Source organism: Coregonus lavaretus (assembly GCF_964263955.1).
Source record: "Coregonus lavaretus genome assembly, chromosome: 21".
NCBI classification, from domain to species: Eukaryota; Metazoa; Chordata; class Actinopteri; order Salmoniformes; family Salmonidae; genus Coregonus; species Coregonus lavaretus.
The window spans coordinates 35957033-35972388 of record NC_140008.1 but is presented as its reverse complement, the minus strand read 5'-3'; the positions used below and the strand labels follow the sequence as shown (position 1 = coordinate 35972388).

Below are 15356 nucleotides of genomic sequence, written 5' to 3'. Positions count from 1 at the left end.
ACATCATCAAATCACCTCTGCTCAGTCTAATAGTGTCAACTAAAAGATACCAACAACAATTTAGTCCAATCAACGTAAGCTAAATATGATTTGGCTGTCAATGGTTATGATTTCTGTGTGTGTCTGTACGTGTGTGTGTGTGTGCGCGCATGCTCGTGTGTACAAGTAGAAAAACATGTTGACTCACCCTACTTGTAGCGAAATGCCAATGCCATCCTCCTCTCTTTCATGTTGATGAAACGTTCTATCACTCTGTCATACAGTACATGCTTAAATGTTTTGTTGTCCTAGGCTACCTGGCTAAAATGCTTGATCGCTAGCCTAACTTCCATTCATGAGCAACGTTAGCTAGTTAACATTAGCCTTCTACATCTAGCTACATATTGAACATCCATCCTCTCAGGCCAGGTGCACCACAATGTATGAATTAATGGTTGGATCAGAATCGCCTTTATAATCATTGGCCAGTAGGGAGAATTAAGTAAAACAAGTCAAAATCCCTATTTCCATCCATGGCTAATTTAGGAAAGGGCCAATGTTTAGCTAGCTTGCTAGCTTGCCACCGGAGGACAACAACACAACGAGATGCAACAATTCAAGTTTTTCTGTCAATGACGTATTGCTCTCAATGGGATTTGATAGGAGTGACGCCAAATCCAAGCTGGCTTCCCTTGACACTTTTATTTGGTGCGCCAGGACCATTCACAGTTGAGCTTGCTCAGTTTAGCGCAACGCTGATTGGCTAATTTTGTATACTTTTTTGTCAAGGGAGGCCAGATGCCAGCTGGCTTCAGTTGCATTCAATGCTACGGACGGCAACAATGTCATACTCGTTTGAACCAGACAGCATCAGATAGATGGCCTACACGTAGAGAGACAGAGGGGCGCTGTTTCGCTTGCTCGGATGCTTTCTCCTGTGAGATGCATTCAGCCTCTTGCGAATTGAAGGAAAATTATGAAACACAAAGAGATGAAAGATAAATTATTATATGTTTTTTTATTGGTCAATGTTTTTGGGAATCCTTGCTTCCCTTGGCATCCATGAATACACACCACTGCAAATGAAGCATTTGTGTTTAGTGAGTCCGCCAGATCAGAGGCAGTAGGGATGACCAGGGACGTTCTCTTTATAAGTGTGTGAATTGGACCCTTTTGCTGTCCTGTTAAGCATTCAAAATGTAACAAGTACTCTTTGGTGTCAGGGAAAATGTACGGAGTAAAAAGTACATTATTTTCTTTATGAATGTAGTGGAGTAAAAGTAAAAGTTGTCAAAAATATAAATAGTAGAGTACAGATACCCAAAAAAGCTACTTAAGTAGTACTTGAAAGTATTTTGACTGAAGTACAATTTCATGCAATTCTCTGTAATTTTACATGACTGGAGACTGGTAGAATCTTTTTTAATACCACACAAATGACAGGCGACTTTGACACTGACAAGCTGAGAGTCTGATATCATTAACAACAAACTTGTCTTGATTCCATCAGTAGCCTAGGCCTAGGTGTGGGGAGACACATATTGTAGTCTACAATGAGGAAATTATAGTCCTAAAAATGCTTTCCAGTTTCACTGACTCACCCAATGATGTGCAGCTCACTCACTGGTGATGGCCAAGGCCCTAGTGCCAAAAGCCTATCTCTCTCTTGTTTTACTTTGTAAAACCTTGTTACTTTGTAAAACAATATTTGGAAGTTTATCAAATATTTTTGGTAGCCTACAGCAGACAGATTAGAGCAGGGGTACTCAAGTACTATTTGAGAAGGTCCGGTCACACAAATTTCTTAGGTAGCAAAGGTCCAGATGGATGATGTAATTTATCGGTGTAGTAGCAAACCCCCACCTCGCAACCCATGCGACCCCAAACTGTTCACAACCTTCTTGTTGGCAGAGATTTTTTTTGCTGTTTTAAACCGAATTTCCTGCAATTTTATGCATTCTTCCATGTCTTATGTGTATTTATATGATACCAGGGGTCGAAGCCCGACCAAGTAAAAAAAAATAGAGGTATATACAGTGAGGGAAAAAAGTATTTGATCCCCTGCTGATTTTGTACGTTTGCCCACTGACAAAGACATGATCAGTCTATAATTTTAATGGTAGGTTTATTTGAACAGTGAGAGACAGAATAACAACAACAAAAATCCAGAAAAACGCATGTCAAAAATGTTATAAATTGATTTGCATTTTAATGAGGGAAATAAGTATTTGACCGCTCTGCAAAACATGACTTAGTACTTGGTGGCAAAACCCTTGTTGGCAATCACAGAGGTCAGACATTTCTTGTAGTTGGCCACCAGGTTTGCACACATCTCAGGAGGGATTTTGTCCCACTCCTCTTTGCAGATCTTCTCCAAGTCATTAAGGTTTCGAGCCTGACGTTTGGCAACTCGAACCTTCAGCTCCCTCCACAGATTTTCTATGGGATTAAGGTCTGGAGACTGGCTAGGCCACTCCAGGACCTTAATGTGCTTCTTCTTGAGCCACTCCTTTGTTGCCTTGGCCGTGTGTTTTGGGTCATTGTCATGCTGGAATACCCATCCCCGACCCATTTTCAATGCCCTGGCTGAGGGAAGGAGGTTCTCACCCATGATTTGACGGTGCATGGCCCCGTCCATCGTCCCTTTGATGCGGTGAAGTTGTCCTGTCCCCTTAGCAGAAAAACACCCCCAAAGCATAATGTTTCCACCTCCATGTTTGACGGTGGGGATGGTGTTCTTGGGGTCATAGGCAGCATTCCTCCTCCTCCAAACACGGCGAGTTGAGTTGATGCCAAAGAGCTAGATTTTGGTCTCATCTGACCACAACACTTTCACCCAGTTCTCCTCTGAATCATTCAGATGTTCATTGGCAAACTTCAGACGGGCCTGTATATCTGCTTTCTTGAGCAGGGGGACCTTGCGAGTGCTGCACAATTTCAGTCCTTCAAGGCGTAGTGTGTTACCAATTGTTTTCTTGGTGACTATGGTCCCAACTGCCTTGAGATCATTGACAAGATCCTCCCGTGTAGTTCTGGGCTGATTCCTCACCGTTCTCATGATCATTGCAACTCCACGAGGTGAGATCTTGCATGGAGCCCCAGGCTGAGGGAGATTGACAGTTCTTTTGTGTTTCTTCCATTTGTGAATAATCGCACCAACTGTTGTCACCTTCTCACCAAGCTGCTTGGCGATGGTCTTGTAGCCCATTCCAGCCTTGTGTAGGTCTACAATCTTGTCCCTGACATCCTTGGAGAGCTCTTTGGTCTTGGCCATGGTGGAGAGTTTGGAATCTGATTGATTGATTGCTTCTGTGGACAGGTGTCTTTTATACAGGTAACAAACTGAGATTAGAAGCACTCCCTTTAAGAGTGTGCTCCTAATCTCAGCTCATTACCTCTATAAAAGACACCTGGGAGCCAGAAATCTTTCTGATTGAGAGGGGGTCAAATACTTATTTCCCTCATTAAAATGCTAATCAATTTATAAAATTTTTGACATGTGTTTTTCTGGATTGTTTTGTTGTTATTCTGTCTCTCACTGTTCAAATAAACCTACCATTATAATTATAGATGGATCATGTCTTTGTCAGTGGGCAAACGTACAAAATCAGCAGGGGATCAAATACTTTTTTCCCTCACTGTAATTGAGATAGATTGTGTATGTGTGCAGAGGGTGAATGGACAAGACAAATGATTTTAGTGCCTATTACAGTTTACATTTTTTGTCATTTAGCAGACGCTCTTATCCAGAATGACTTACAGGAGCAATTAGGGTTAGTACCTTGCTCAAGGGCACATCGACAGATGTTTCACCTAGTCGGCTCGTGGATTAGAACCAGCAACCTTTCAGTTACTGGCACAATGCTCTTAACCACTAAGCTACCTGCCAGTAGGTGCTGGTGTACCAGTTTGAGTGTGTCAAGAACTGCAACGCTTCTGAGTGTTTCACGCTCAACAGTTTCCCGTATGTATCGAGAATGGTCCACCACCCAAATGACATCCAGCCAACTGGACACAACTGTTGGAAGCATTGGAGTCAACATGGGCCAGCATCCCTGTGGAACATTTCCGGCACCTTGTAGAGTCCATGCCCCGACGAATAGAGCCTGTTCTGAGGGCAAAATGGGGTGCAATTCAATATTAGGATGGTGTTCCTAATGTTTTGTACACTCAGTATATATCCCAATGATACAGCATTGATATATCCCCGCCAGTATAGCCCCCGTCTCCCCTAATCTGCTTCAGATGCGCTCATAAGTGCGCTACTAGTCACATAATGTTTCATAGATATCAAGTTATGATGCTGCGTGCATTTCATCAAATGCTCGCAGTCAAACAACCAATAATACTGCTCGCATCTGGTTATTTTCCTGTGTTTGGTCCGGACTGCATTCTCACCTGCAGCAAACCGCACCACGGTACAAATGGAATCAGCCCGAGACCACTCTTTTTGAACAAATCACAGTGAGTTGTTTAGTGAACTCCCGAGTGCAGATAGTGTTCACACCAGTCCAAACGAACCCGGGTGTAAATGCAACAGTTTGGAAAAAACACACCAAACCAATTTGGTGTGAAAGCCCCTTTAATCTCTTTGGGTGTTTTCACACTTAGTTCCTTTCAGTACATTTTTCAGTACACTCCGGTTGCCAGCTCACTTAACGTCAGACTTTTCCCGTCGGACACGAGATTCAAACTGGCAACCCTCCGGATGCTGACTCGCCTCTCTAACCTCTAGGCTACCTGCTGCCTAGCCTCTGCTGAGTCCGCAACAACCGGATGTTCCGGTTTTCAGGGGAAATGGAAAGAGAGCCTGTGACCCAACTTCCACTTTTGGACCCTAAGAAGGCGACACTACATCTTAAGTCCTCCTCCACATTTACTGGATTGGTTGAACAATGCAGAAGAGAACCTCCACCAACAGTTTTTTTTAATTCTCGTCAAGTCCATTATGTAGGGGATATAGTTTCAGGTGTTTCTTTTATGCCTGCTATGTTAGGATATCTGCCGCCCCCTCCTTCTTAAAACCCATTGGAGGAAAAGGTCAGAGGGGAGGGACCTCTGGCTTTTTTCATCCTATGGGTTTTGAGGAGGCGTGGAGAAAGGACATGGGGAGTATGCAATTGAGATTCTCCCAGTGGCAGAGTGGCTAGACTTCGGAAAGTATTCAGACCCCTTGACTTTTTCCACATTTTGTTACATTACATCCTGTATTTAAAATTGATTCAATTGTTTTTTTTCTCATCAATTTACACACAATACCCGTAATGACAAAGCAAAAACAGGATTTTAGAATTTTTTTCAAATTTATAAAAAAATGAAAACTGAAATATCACATTACATAAGTATCCTGGCTATAAGGTGAATGCACCAATTTGTAAGTCGCTCTGGATAAGAGCGTCTGCTAAATGACGTAAATGTAAATGTAAATATTCAGACCCTTTACTCAGTACTTTGTTGAAGCACCTTTGGCAGCGATTACAGCCTCGAGTCTTCTTGTGTATGACGCTACAAGCTTGGCATATCTGTATTTGAGGAGTTGCTCCCATCCTCTCAAGCTCTGTCAGGTTGGATGGGGAGCGTCGCTGCACAGCTATTTTCAGGTCTCTCCAGAGATGTTTGATCGGGTTCAATTTCGGGCTCTGGCTAGGCAACTCAAGGACATTCAGATACTTGTCCCAAAGCCACTCCTGCGTTGTCTTGGCTATGTGCTTAGGGTCGTTGTCCTGTTAGAAGGTGAACCTTCCCCCCAGTCTGAGGTCCTGAGCGCTCTGGAGCAGGTTTTCATCAAGGATCTTTCTGTACTTTGCTCCGTTCATCTTTCCCTTTTTCCTGACTAGTCTCCCAGTCCCTGCCGCTGAAAAACATCCCCACAGCATGACACTGCTAACACCATGACTCGATTACAATTGCCACAGTAAAGGGAAACGTTGATAGTGTTACTAACAGGGCGAATGGGCAAGTGTATATGATCCATGTCCTTGTTCAACCACGACTCAGAGAAGCATAAGATATTACAGTTCTTCAGGTCCCGTTGATAGGATAGTCTCGAACGGCGCCCGTTCAGTTTGTTCACCAAATCGAGGTTAGTGATCGCTGTTCTGATGTCCAGAAGCTATTTTCGGTCATAGGAAACAATGGCGGAAACATTATGTACAAGAAAACACACAAAACAGCAGAATTGTCAGAAGCCTGTAAAACGTGAGCTATCCATTGCAGCGCCATTCTCCTCTTCTATCCAGTTTCTGTGTGTTTGTGTTAATGTGTTAGCTGTAAGTATCCTGCAATGAGTACAATTTGTGTTTGGCTGTCTGGACTTAAAGACAGCCAGCAAGGTAATGCTTATGTTTTGTCAGCTTGTGTACTATTTTAATATTCATTTTTTAAAGTGCCAATCAGCAGTTGAAACAATAACAAAGCGTGGGCCCCGCCACTGTTATTGATAAACAGCTGAGGGATTTGGCTAGAGAAATGTAACCACTCTCAAATTCATAGACAGTGCTATGGATGCAATGACTGACCATCCATGATATCAAAAGTATAGTTTTAACCATTTTGAGGCTAAACAGTGTTTGTTTCCATTTTAAAACAAGCTTATATTTTGGTTTCAGATGGGGTACTACAGTTGAACTAAGCTCATGAAGCATTTCTAAGTTATATTCTTGAAGTCCATGGGTACAATGGGTACATATCATTAATTTATAAGTCAACAAAATGGATGTAGGAACTGCACATTGCCCCTATTAATAAAAGCTGTTATATTTTTTTGTACTACTGTGTGATGTGCCTTCCTGGATACCGACTACCCAGTTCAAGTCTTCATTGTCATGCCTTATCCTGAGAACCTGGTTGTCACACACACACACAAACACACACCCTCTCCCGGAAAGTGAGTTTGCTTTCAGTAAAGACAGTCCAGAAAGTCCCTGGGCTGGGACTAAAGAACAAAGTCAGCTGTTTAATTGGAGTTTCCCTCCTACGGGCTGGGTCTGTAGGTAAGAGGCTGTGCTCTGAGGTAGGGAAGTAGCCAGCCAGGTATTTTTTAGCAAGGCAGTACAGTAGCTGCCTCACACACACCACTCCTGCCCCAGGGGAGACTGTAGTGTACTCTGTCCAGGGCTCTCTGGGAGCTCTCTGGGAGAGAGAATCTGTACCAACCCAAGTATGGCCCACTCTGCAGCAGGCCTACAGACCACATTTGAGGATGAGTGTCCCATCTGTATGAGCACCTTGACGGACCCACATCACCCTGCTGCCTGTTCTCATGTGTGAGTAACCTCCTTTTTATTGTCATATTATCTAGTGTTATACCACAGCTTGTAGCCTAATCTGTAACGTAATTTGTAGCCTGGTCTTTCTGTTTAAATTGAGTATTTGAGTATTGAGTAATTGAAGTAGGTTCACTTTTACACAGAAGCTACACTGTAGCAGTGAGCTGTGAGCTCCCAGAGCTGATGGCTATAACTGTCTCTAACCCCAAATAGGTCATTCTCCCTAATATAATTAATTCAGTGTCTGAACTCTCTCAAATACGTTTTCTATGAATTCTCTATTTTTGTCAATAAAGACCATCAGCACAGTGCAAAGACAATAGTATCTGTGTACAAACTTAACATTGATGTTTCTTGAGTAATATGATAAACTACTGAGATGAGCTTGACATCAAATTGTTTGTAAAGTAGACTACAGTTTATTTTATGGATGCCTTGTCAAAGATGATATGCTATGATTTGACGAATGACTTTATACTCTAAGTAATGAACAGGTTCTTTACTTCCTCCACACCTTCCACTGCTGGTAAATAACAATAACAAGTTGCCAACTTTTGGCGAAAGTGATAGTGTGTCTTTACATGAGGGGAATCTTCCCTCACACCACAGAAAAATCCCCTGACTGTACCAAATATTATACTTATATGGCAATTCCTCTTCTGAGAGAGGTAGCCTATCAAAATGTGGATGAGAGTACTTTAGCCTTTTCCTTTCAATGTTATGATCACTGTAGTCTGGATTTATGACATAGCTGCAGTGTTAGGAAATAGGTTCTTGTAGGTTTGATTCTTCCTGTAAGTGTATACTTCATGACTGAAGAATGTGCCCACTGTATCAGTGGACCATTACCACAATGATGCATGTTGCTTATGCATTTAACTGAATGATGCACTGTGTGTGTGTGTGTGTTGCAGGTTCTGCCGACTATGTCTGACGTGTTCTTTAAAGTGGTTACCCCACTGCCCTGTGTGCAGAGCTAAGGCGCGGGTTGATGACATAATGCCTGCTGGTGCCACTGATGTCACTTTCAGAGTCCAGACGAGGACCACAGTCGTCAGGTTGGGTCAACCTCTCCCTGGCTTGTTGGGGCTTTCCACCCCAGCAACTAGACCTGTGACAGGGGATATCCAGAGGTGAGTGAGTGACTGGTCTAGACACAGCCAAACCCACAGAGCCAAATACAGCAGAACCATGTAGAGTCCCTTGGAGTACATTATGTTTCTAAACCACAGGAGGCTGCTGAGGGGAGGATGGCTCATAATCATTGCTGGAACGGAGTGAATGGAATGGCATCAAACACATGGAAACCATGTGTTTGATGTATTTGATACCATTCTACTGATTCTGCTCCAGCTATTACCACAATCCCGTCCTCCCCAATTAAGGTGCCACCAACCTCCTGTGATCTAAGCATCCTATTCAGAGGGTTACAAATCAAATCAAATCAAATCAAATTTTATTGGTCACATGCGCCGAATACAACAGGTGCAGACATTACAGTGAAATGCTTACTTACAGCCCTTAACCAACAGTGCATTTATTTTAAACAAAAAAGTAAGAATAAAACAACAACAAAAAAGTGTTGAGAAAAAAAGAGCAGAAGTAAAAATAAAGTGACAGTAGGGAGGCTATATATACAATAGAATAAAGTGACAGTAGGGAGGCTATATATACAGGGGGGTACCGTTGCATAGTCAATGTGCGGGGGCACCGGCTAGTTGAGGTAGTTGAGGTAATATGTACATGTGGGTAGAGTTAAAGTGACTATGCATAAATACTTAACAGAGTAGCAGCAGCGTAAAAAGTATGGGGTGGGGGGGCAGTGCAAATAGTCCGGGTAGCCATGATTAGCTGTTCAGGAGTCTTATGGCTTGGGGGTAGAAGCTGTTGAGAAGTCTTTTGGACCTAGACTTGGCACTCCGGTACCGCTTGCCGTGCGGTAGCAGAGAGAACAGTCTATGACTAGGGTGACTGGAGTCTTTGACAATTTTGAGGGCCTTCCTCTGACACCGCCTGGTATAGAGGTCCTGGATGGCAGGGAGCTTTGCCCCTGTGATGTACTGGGCCGTACGCACTACCCTCTGTAGTGCCTTGCGGTCAGAGGCCAAGCAGTTGCCATACCAGGCGGTGATGCAACCAGTCAGGATGCTCTCGATGGTGCAGCTGTAGAATTTTTTGAGGATCTGAGGACCCATGCCAAATCTTTTTAGTCTCCTGAGGGGGAATAGGCTTTGTCGTGCCCTCTTCACGACTGTCTTGGTGTGTTTGGACCATGATAGTTCGTTGGTGATGTGGACACCAAGGAACTTGAAGCTCTCAACCTGTTCCACTACAGCCCCGTCGATGAGAATGGGGGCGTGCTCAGTCCTCTTTTTTTTCCTGTAGTCCACAATCATCTCCTTTGTCTTGGTCACGTTGAGGGAGAGGTTGTTGTCCTGGCACCACACGGCCAGATCTCTGACCTCCTCCCTATAGGCTGTCTCATCGTTGTCGGTGATCAGGCCTACCACTGTTGTGTCGTCGGCAAACTTAATGATGGTGTTGGAGTCGTGCCTGGCCATGCAGTCATGGGTGAACAGAGAGTACAGGAGGGGACTGAGCACGCACCCCTGAGGGGCCCCCGTGTTGAGGATCAGTGTGGCAGATGTGTTGTTACCTACCCTTACCACCTGGGGGCGGCCCGTCAGGAAGTCCAGGATCCAGTTGCAGAGGGAGGTGTTTAGTCCCAGGATCCTTAGCTTAGTGATGAGCTTTGAGGGCACTATGGTGTTGAATGCTGAGCTGTAGTCAATGAATAGCATTCTCACGTAGGTGTTCCTCTTGTCCAGGTGGGAAAGGGCAGTGTGGAGTGCGATAGAGATTGCATCATCTGTGGATCTGTTGGGGCGGTATGCAAATTGGAGTGGGTCTAGGGTTTCTGGGATTATGCTGTTGATGTGAGCCATGACCAGTCTTTCAAAGCACTTCATGGCTACAGACGTCAGTGCCACGGGTCGGTAGTCATTTAGGCAGGTTATCTTAGAGTTCTTGGGCACGGGGACTATGGTGGTCTGCTTGAAACATGTTGGTATTACAGACTCAGTCAGGGACATGTTGAAAATGTCAGTGAAGACACTTGCCAGTTGGTCAGCACATGCTCGGAGTACACGTCCTGGTAATCCGTCTGGCCCTGCGGCCTTGTGAATGTTGACCTGCTTAAAAGTCTTACTCACATCGGCTACGGAGAGCGTGATCACATAGTCGTCCGGAACAGCTGGTGCTCTCATGCATGCTTCAGTGTTGCTTGCCTCGAAGCGAGCATAGAAGTGGTTTAGCTCGTCTGGTAGGCTTGTGTCACTGGGCAGCTCGCGGCTGTGCTTCCCTTTGTAGTCTGTAATAGTTTTCAAGCCCTGCCACATCCGACGAGCGTCAGAGCCAGTGTAGTATGATTCAATCTTAGACCTGTATTGACTCTTTGCCTCTTTGATGGTTCGTCGGAGGTCATAGCGGGATTTCTTATAAGCGTCCGGGTTAGAGTCCCGTTCCTTGAAAGCGGCAGCTCTACCCTTTAGCTCAGTGCGGATGTTTCCTGTAATCCATGGCTTCTGGTTGGGGTATGTACGTACGGTCACTGTGGGGACGACATCATCGATGCACTTATTGATGAAGCCAGTGACTGATGTGGTGTACTCCTCAATGCTGTCTGAAGAATCCCGGAACATGTTCCAGTCTGTGCTAGCAAAACAGTCCTGTAGCTTAGCATCTGCGTCATCTGACCACTTTTTTATTAGCCGAATCACTGGTGCTTCCTGCTTCAGTTTTTGCTTATAAGCAGGAATCAGGAGGATAGAGTTATGGTCAGATTTGCCAAATGGAGGGCGAGGGAGAGCTTTGTATGCGTCTCTGTGTGTGGAGTAAAGGTGGTCTAGAGTTTTTTCCCCTCTGGTTGCACATTTAACATGCTGGTAGAAATTAGGTAGAACGGATTTAAGTTTCCCTGCATTAAAGTCCCCTGCTACTAGGAGCGCTGCATCTGGATGAGCGTTTTCCTGTTGATTAATGGCCTTGTACAACTCATTCAGTGCAATCTTAATGCCAGCATTGGTTTGTGGTGGTAAATAGACAGCTATGAAAAATATAGATGAAAACTCTCTTGGTAAATAGTGTGGTCTACAGCTTATCATAAGATACTCTACCTCAGGCGAGCAAAACCTTGAGACTTCCTTAGTATTTGATTTTGTGCACCAGCTGTTGTTTACAAATATACAGAGACCGCCACCCCTCGTCTTACCCGAGTCTGCCGTTCTGTCCTGCCGATGTAGCGTATAGCCTGCTAGCTGAATGTTATCATTGTCGTCGTTCAGCCACGACTCCGTGAAACATAAGATATTACAGTTTTTAATGTCCCGTTGGTAGGATAACCGTAATCTTAAATCGTCCATTTTATTCTCCAAAGCTTGAACGTTGGCTAATAGGATTGATGGGAGAGGCAGTTTACTCGTTCGCCGTCGGATCCTTACAAGGCACCCGGATCTGCGTCCACGATATCTCCGTCTCTTCCTCACGCGAAGGACGGGGATCTGGGCCTTGTCGGGAGTCTGTAGAATATCCTTCGCGAACGCCTCGTTGAAGAAAAAGTGTTCGTCCAACGCGAGGTGAGTAATCGCTGTCCTGATATCCAGAAGCTCTCTTTGGTTATAAGAGACGATGGCAGAAACATTATGTACAAAATAAATTACAAATAACGCGGAAAAACACACATAATAGTGCAATTGGTTAGAGGGCTGTAAAACGGTTTCAATAAGGACCTAAAGGTTGACTGATTGCATACCTACGGTTTTTTGTTGTTGTTGCCGGAGCAGACTACTACAAATAGCTACTCAGGCAACAGGAAGGAGCATGGCCAATCAGAGCCCAGCTACAGAGTCACTACAGCCCCTCCCCTTCCCACCCCAAGATTCTTCGCCAAACCTTCCTCCTCCATCACTCCCCCTGCCCCAGCCGATGACCTATATATGTCTATGACCCATACATCTGTTACTCCTGTTGCTGCCCCTACTTCACAAACACCAACCATCACACCTGCCATCACACCTACCATCACTCCTCCTGCCCCTACCAATGGTGCATGCATGACTATGGCTCGAACATCTGCCCCCTCTCTTTCCTCTGTGGCTTCCTATTACCACACCTAACCCGACCCCAGGACTCGCTGCGCCCCAGGACCACAGCCATTGGCCATTCCTCAGCACACACCACCCCCAGCTCAAAGACCCACCTCCATGCCCTCTACATTAGCTCCCCCTGTACTGGCTAATTCACAGTCATTACTGCAGGGCTGAATTTTCGCAATCCACCTTCCCTCTCCTTCACTGATGATGAGTAAGTCACCATTGGTATGTGTGTTCTCATTAGTGTGCTTGTCTGTGGTGATTAAAGTATGTTAGATTCTTATACATTTGCTTCTCATTGTAGACTACTACAGACCAGATGAGGCTGGTGGGAGGCGCTATAGGAGGATGGGCTCATTGTAATGACTGGAATGGAATCAATGGAACGGAGTCAACCATGTGGTTTCCATATATTTGTGTTTGATACCGTTCCATGAATTCCATTCCAGCCACTACAATGAGCCTGTTCTCCTATAGCTCCTCCAACCAGCCTCCTCTGCTGCAGACTCATCATTAAAAATGTTACCTGATAGTGTGACAGTATTACATTTTTTCGTATTTTTTTTCTCTAATGCTCACTCTCTCTGTGTTTATCTTTTTCTGTTTATCTCTCTCTCTGCCCCCCCCCCCCCCCCCCACCCCCCACTTCTCTCTCAGTGCTGCAGTGAGGTCGTTTGTCTGTCCGATCTGCCAGGAGAGGGGTCTGAATGAGCAGGATCTGGTGGATCACTGCAATGACAACCATCACTATGACAACAGGCCCGTGGTCAGTGATAAATCTGTTATAAGTCGTCAGTTGCTGAAATATAATTTAGTTTTATTTTGTGTTGTTTAACCATGATAGTCCCCTTAGTAACAATTGTCACTGCCTCCAGGGAGTCCCAGTCTCTAGTTCTAGGGAGTTGTTGGCCACTTGGGCTGAAACTTTGTTGCTTTGAGTGATTGTTGCTCTCTGGTGCCCTCTAGGTGTGCCCGGTGTGTGTCTCTCTGCCACACGGTAACCCAAACCAAATCAGCAGGAACTTCATCAGACATTTGAACCTAAGACACTGCTACTATGCCGAGGACTACACGGTAGGCTACACACACACACACACACACACACACACACACACACACACACACACACACACACACACACACACACACACACACACACACACACTTAAATATGTTTCTTTGGTCCACAGAATATCCACCAAACCGACACATTGAACGTGCAATATGCCATTATTGAGTCTCTCCGGGATGCCAACCGGAATCCAAGATGATCTTGACTGATATAATTTATAATCTAGCAATTTAGCAATAACAATGTCATAATGATTTGTGTACTAAGTAATATGTTCAAAAAGTTGTGTGCAATATTTTGATGCTAAAGCTGCTCACAAACATTTGTGAAAATTGTAATGTTGTCAAACGTTGATAGTTTTATTTTCTTTCTTTTGAATGTATGAAATCTAATTTACTGCAACTAGTCTAACTGCCAATAAATAAACACTAATTCATTACATCTTACATAGTGTAGAAATATTTTGATAAATCTATCATAAAATCTATCAACTATAATATTGACACTAGCTTTTATATACTTTTCCATTTAATGTCTTTGTATATAGTTGACTTGACTATAATAATTTAATCAAACATATTTCTTTCCTGGAGGATTGTATTATGTATGTGGTTGCATGTCCATGTGTGTGTGTGTAATTATGTGTGTATTGCTGGTTCTGCTGTCGATTGTTCCTTAGTCTTCCTCTACCTACATAAGCTAATGGGGGACTATTAAATAATCAATAATAATACATTTGACATTTATCATGTTTTTCATGAAATTGGATGAAATTTGGATGAAACCAGATCAAAGTAGGACTACCAAAGTATGACAAATTACTGTTGCTTCTACATTGATAAAGTTTCATCAAAGTTACTGGTCCCCTCACCATGTCAAACACTTGGATTAGGAGGCGGGATGGAGGTGGGATTATTAAGTGATTTTTGTGAAATCACAAAAAGCCTAATTTTAATACACCAATGGTTACATCTTATTATCTTACCTAATTTAAATAAGTACCGCCTTGTAACCAACATCACAGAAGGCATGTTCGCAGAAGGGGGTGGTTTACATACAGTGGGGAAAAAAGTATTTAGTCAGCCACCAATTGTGCAAGTTCTCCCACTTAAAAAGATGAGAGAGGCCTGTAATTTTCATCATAGGTACACGTCAACTATGACATACAAAATGAGAAAAAAAATCCAGGAAATCACATTTTTTTTTCTCAATTTGTCTGTCATAGTTGATGTGTACCTATGTTGAAAATTACAGGCCTCTCTCATCTTTTTTAAGTGGGAGAACTTGCACAATTGGTGGCTGACTAAATACTTTTTCCCCCCACTGTATATATATCCAGAAAATCACATTGTATGATTTTTAAGTAATTAATTTGCATTTTATTGCATGACATAAGTATTTGATACATCAGAAAAGCAGAACTTAATATTTGGTACAGAAACCTTTGTTTGCAATTACAGAGATCATACGTTTCCTGTAGGTCTTGACCAGGTTTGCACACACTGCAGCAGGGATTTTGGCCCACTCCTCCATACAGACCTTCTCCAGATCCTTCAGGTTTCGGGGCTGTCGCTGGGCTATACGGACTTTCAGCTCCCTCCAAAGATTTTCTATTGGGTTCAGGTCTGGAGACTGGCTAGGCCACTCCAGGACCTTGAGATGCTTCTTACGGAGCCACTCCTTAGTTGCCCTGGCTGTGTGTTTCGGGTCGTTGTCATGCTGGAAGACCCAGCCACGACCCATCTTCAGTGCTCTTACTGAGGGAAGGAGGTTGTTGGCCAAGATCTCGCGATACATGGCCCCATCCATCCTCCCCTCAATACGGTGCAGTCATCCTGTCCCCTTTGCAGAAAAGCATCCCCAAAGAATGATGTTTCCACCTCCATG

The 15356-nt window shown here is 44.0% G+C and overlaps 1 protein-coding gene across 1 annotated transcript; it reads left to right on the top strand.

Annotated features, from left to right (window-relative positions):
- Positions 1 to 7140: 7140 nt before the first annotated feature.
- Positions 7141 to 13668, top strand: LOC311148523 (E3 ubiquitin-protein ligase RNF138-like; the record flags this gene model as incomplete). Its single annotated transcript, XM_084185504.1, has 5 exons — positions 7141 to 7244; positions 8162 to 8380; positions 13055 to 13163; positions 13364 to 13471; positions 13588 to 13668. The coding sequence occupies 5 exons, from the start codon at positions 7141 to 7143 to the stop codon at positions 13666 to 13668; spliced, it is 621 nt and encodes a 206-aa protein (XP_084041630.1).
- Between the last annotated feature and the right edge of the window lie 1688 nt (positions 13669 to 15356).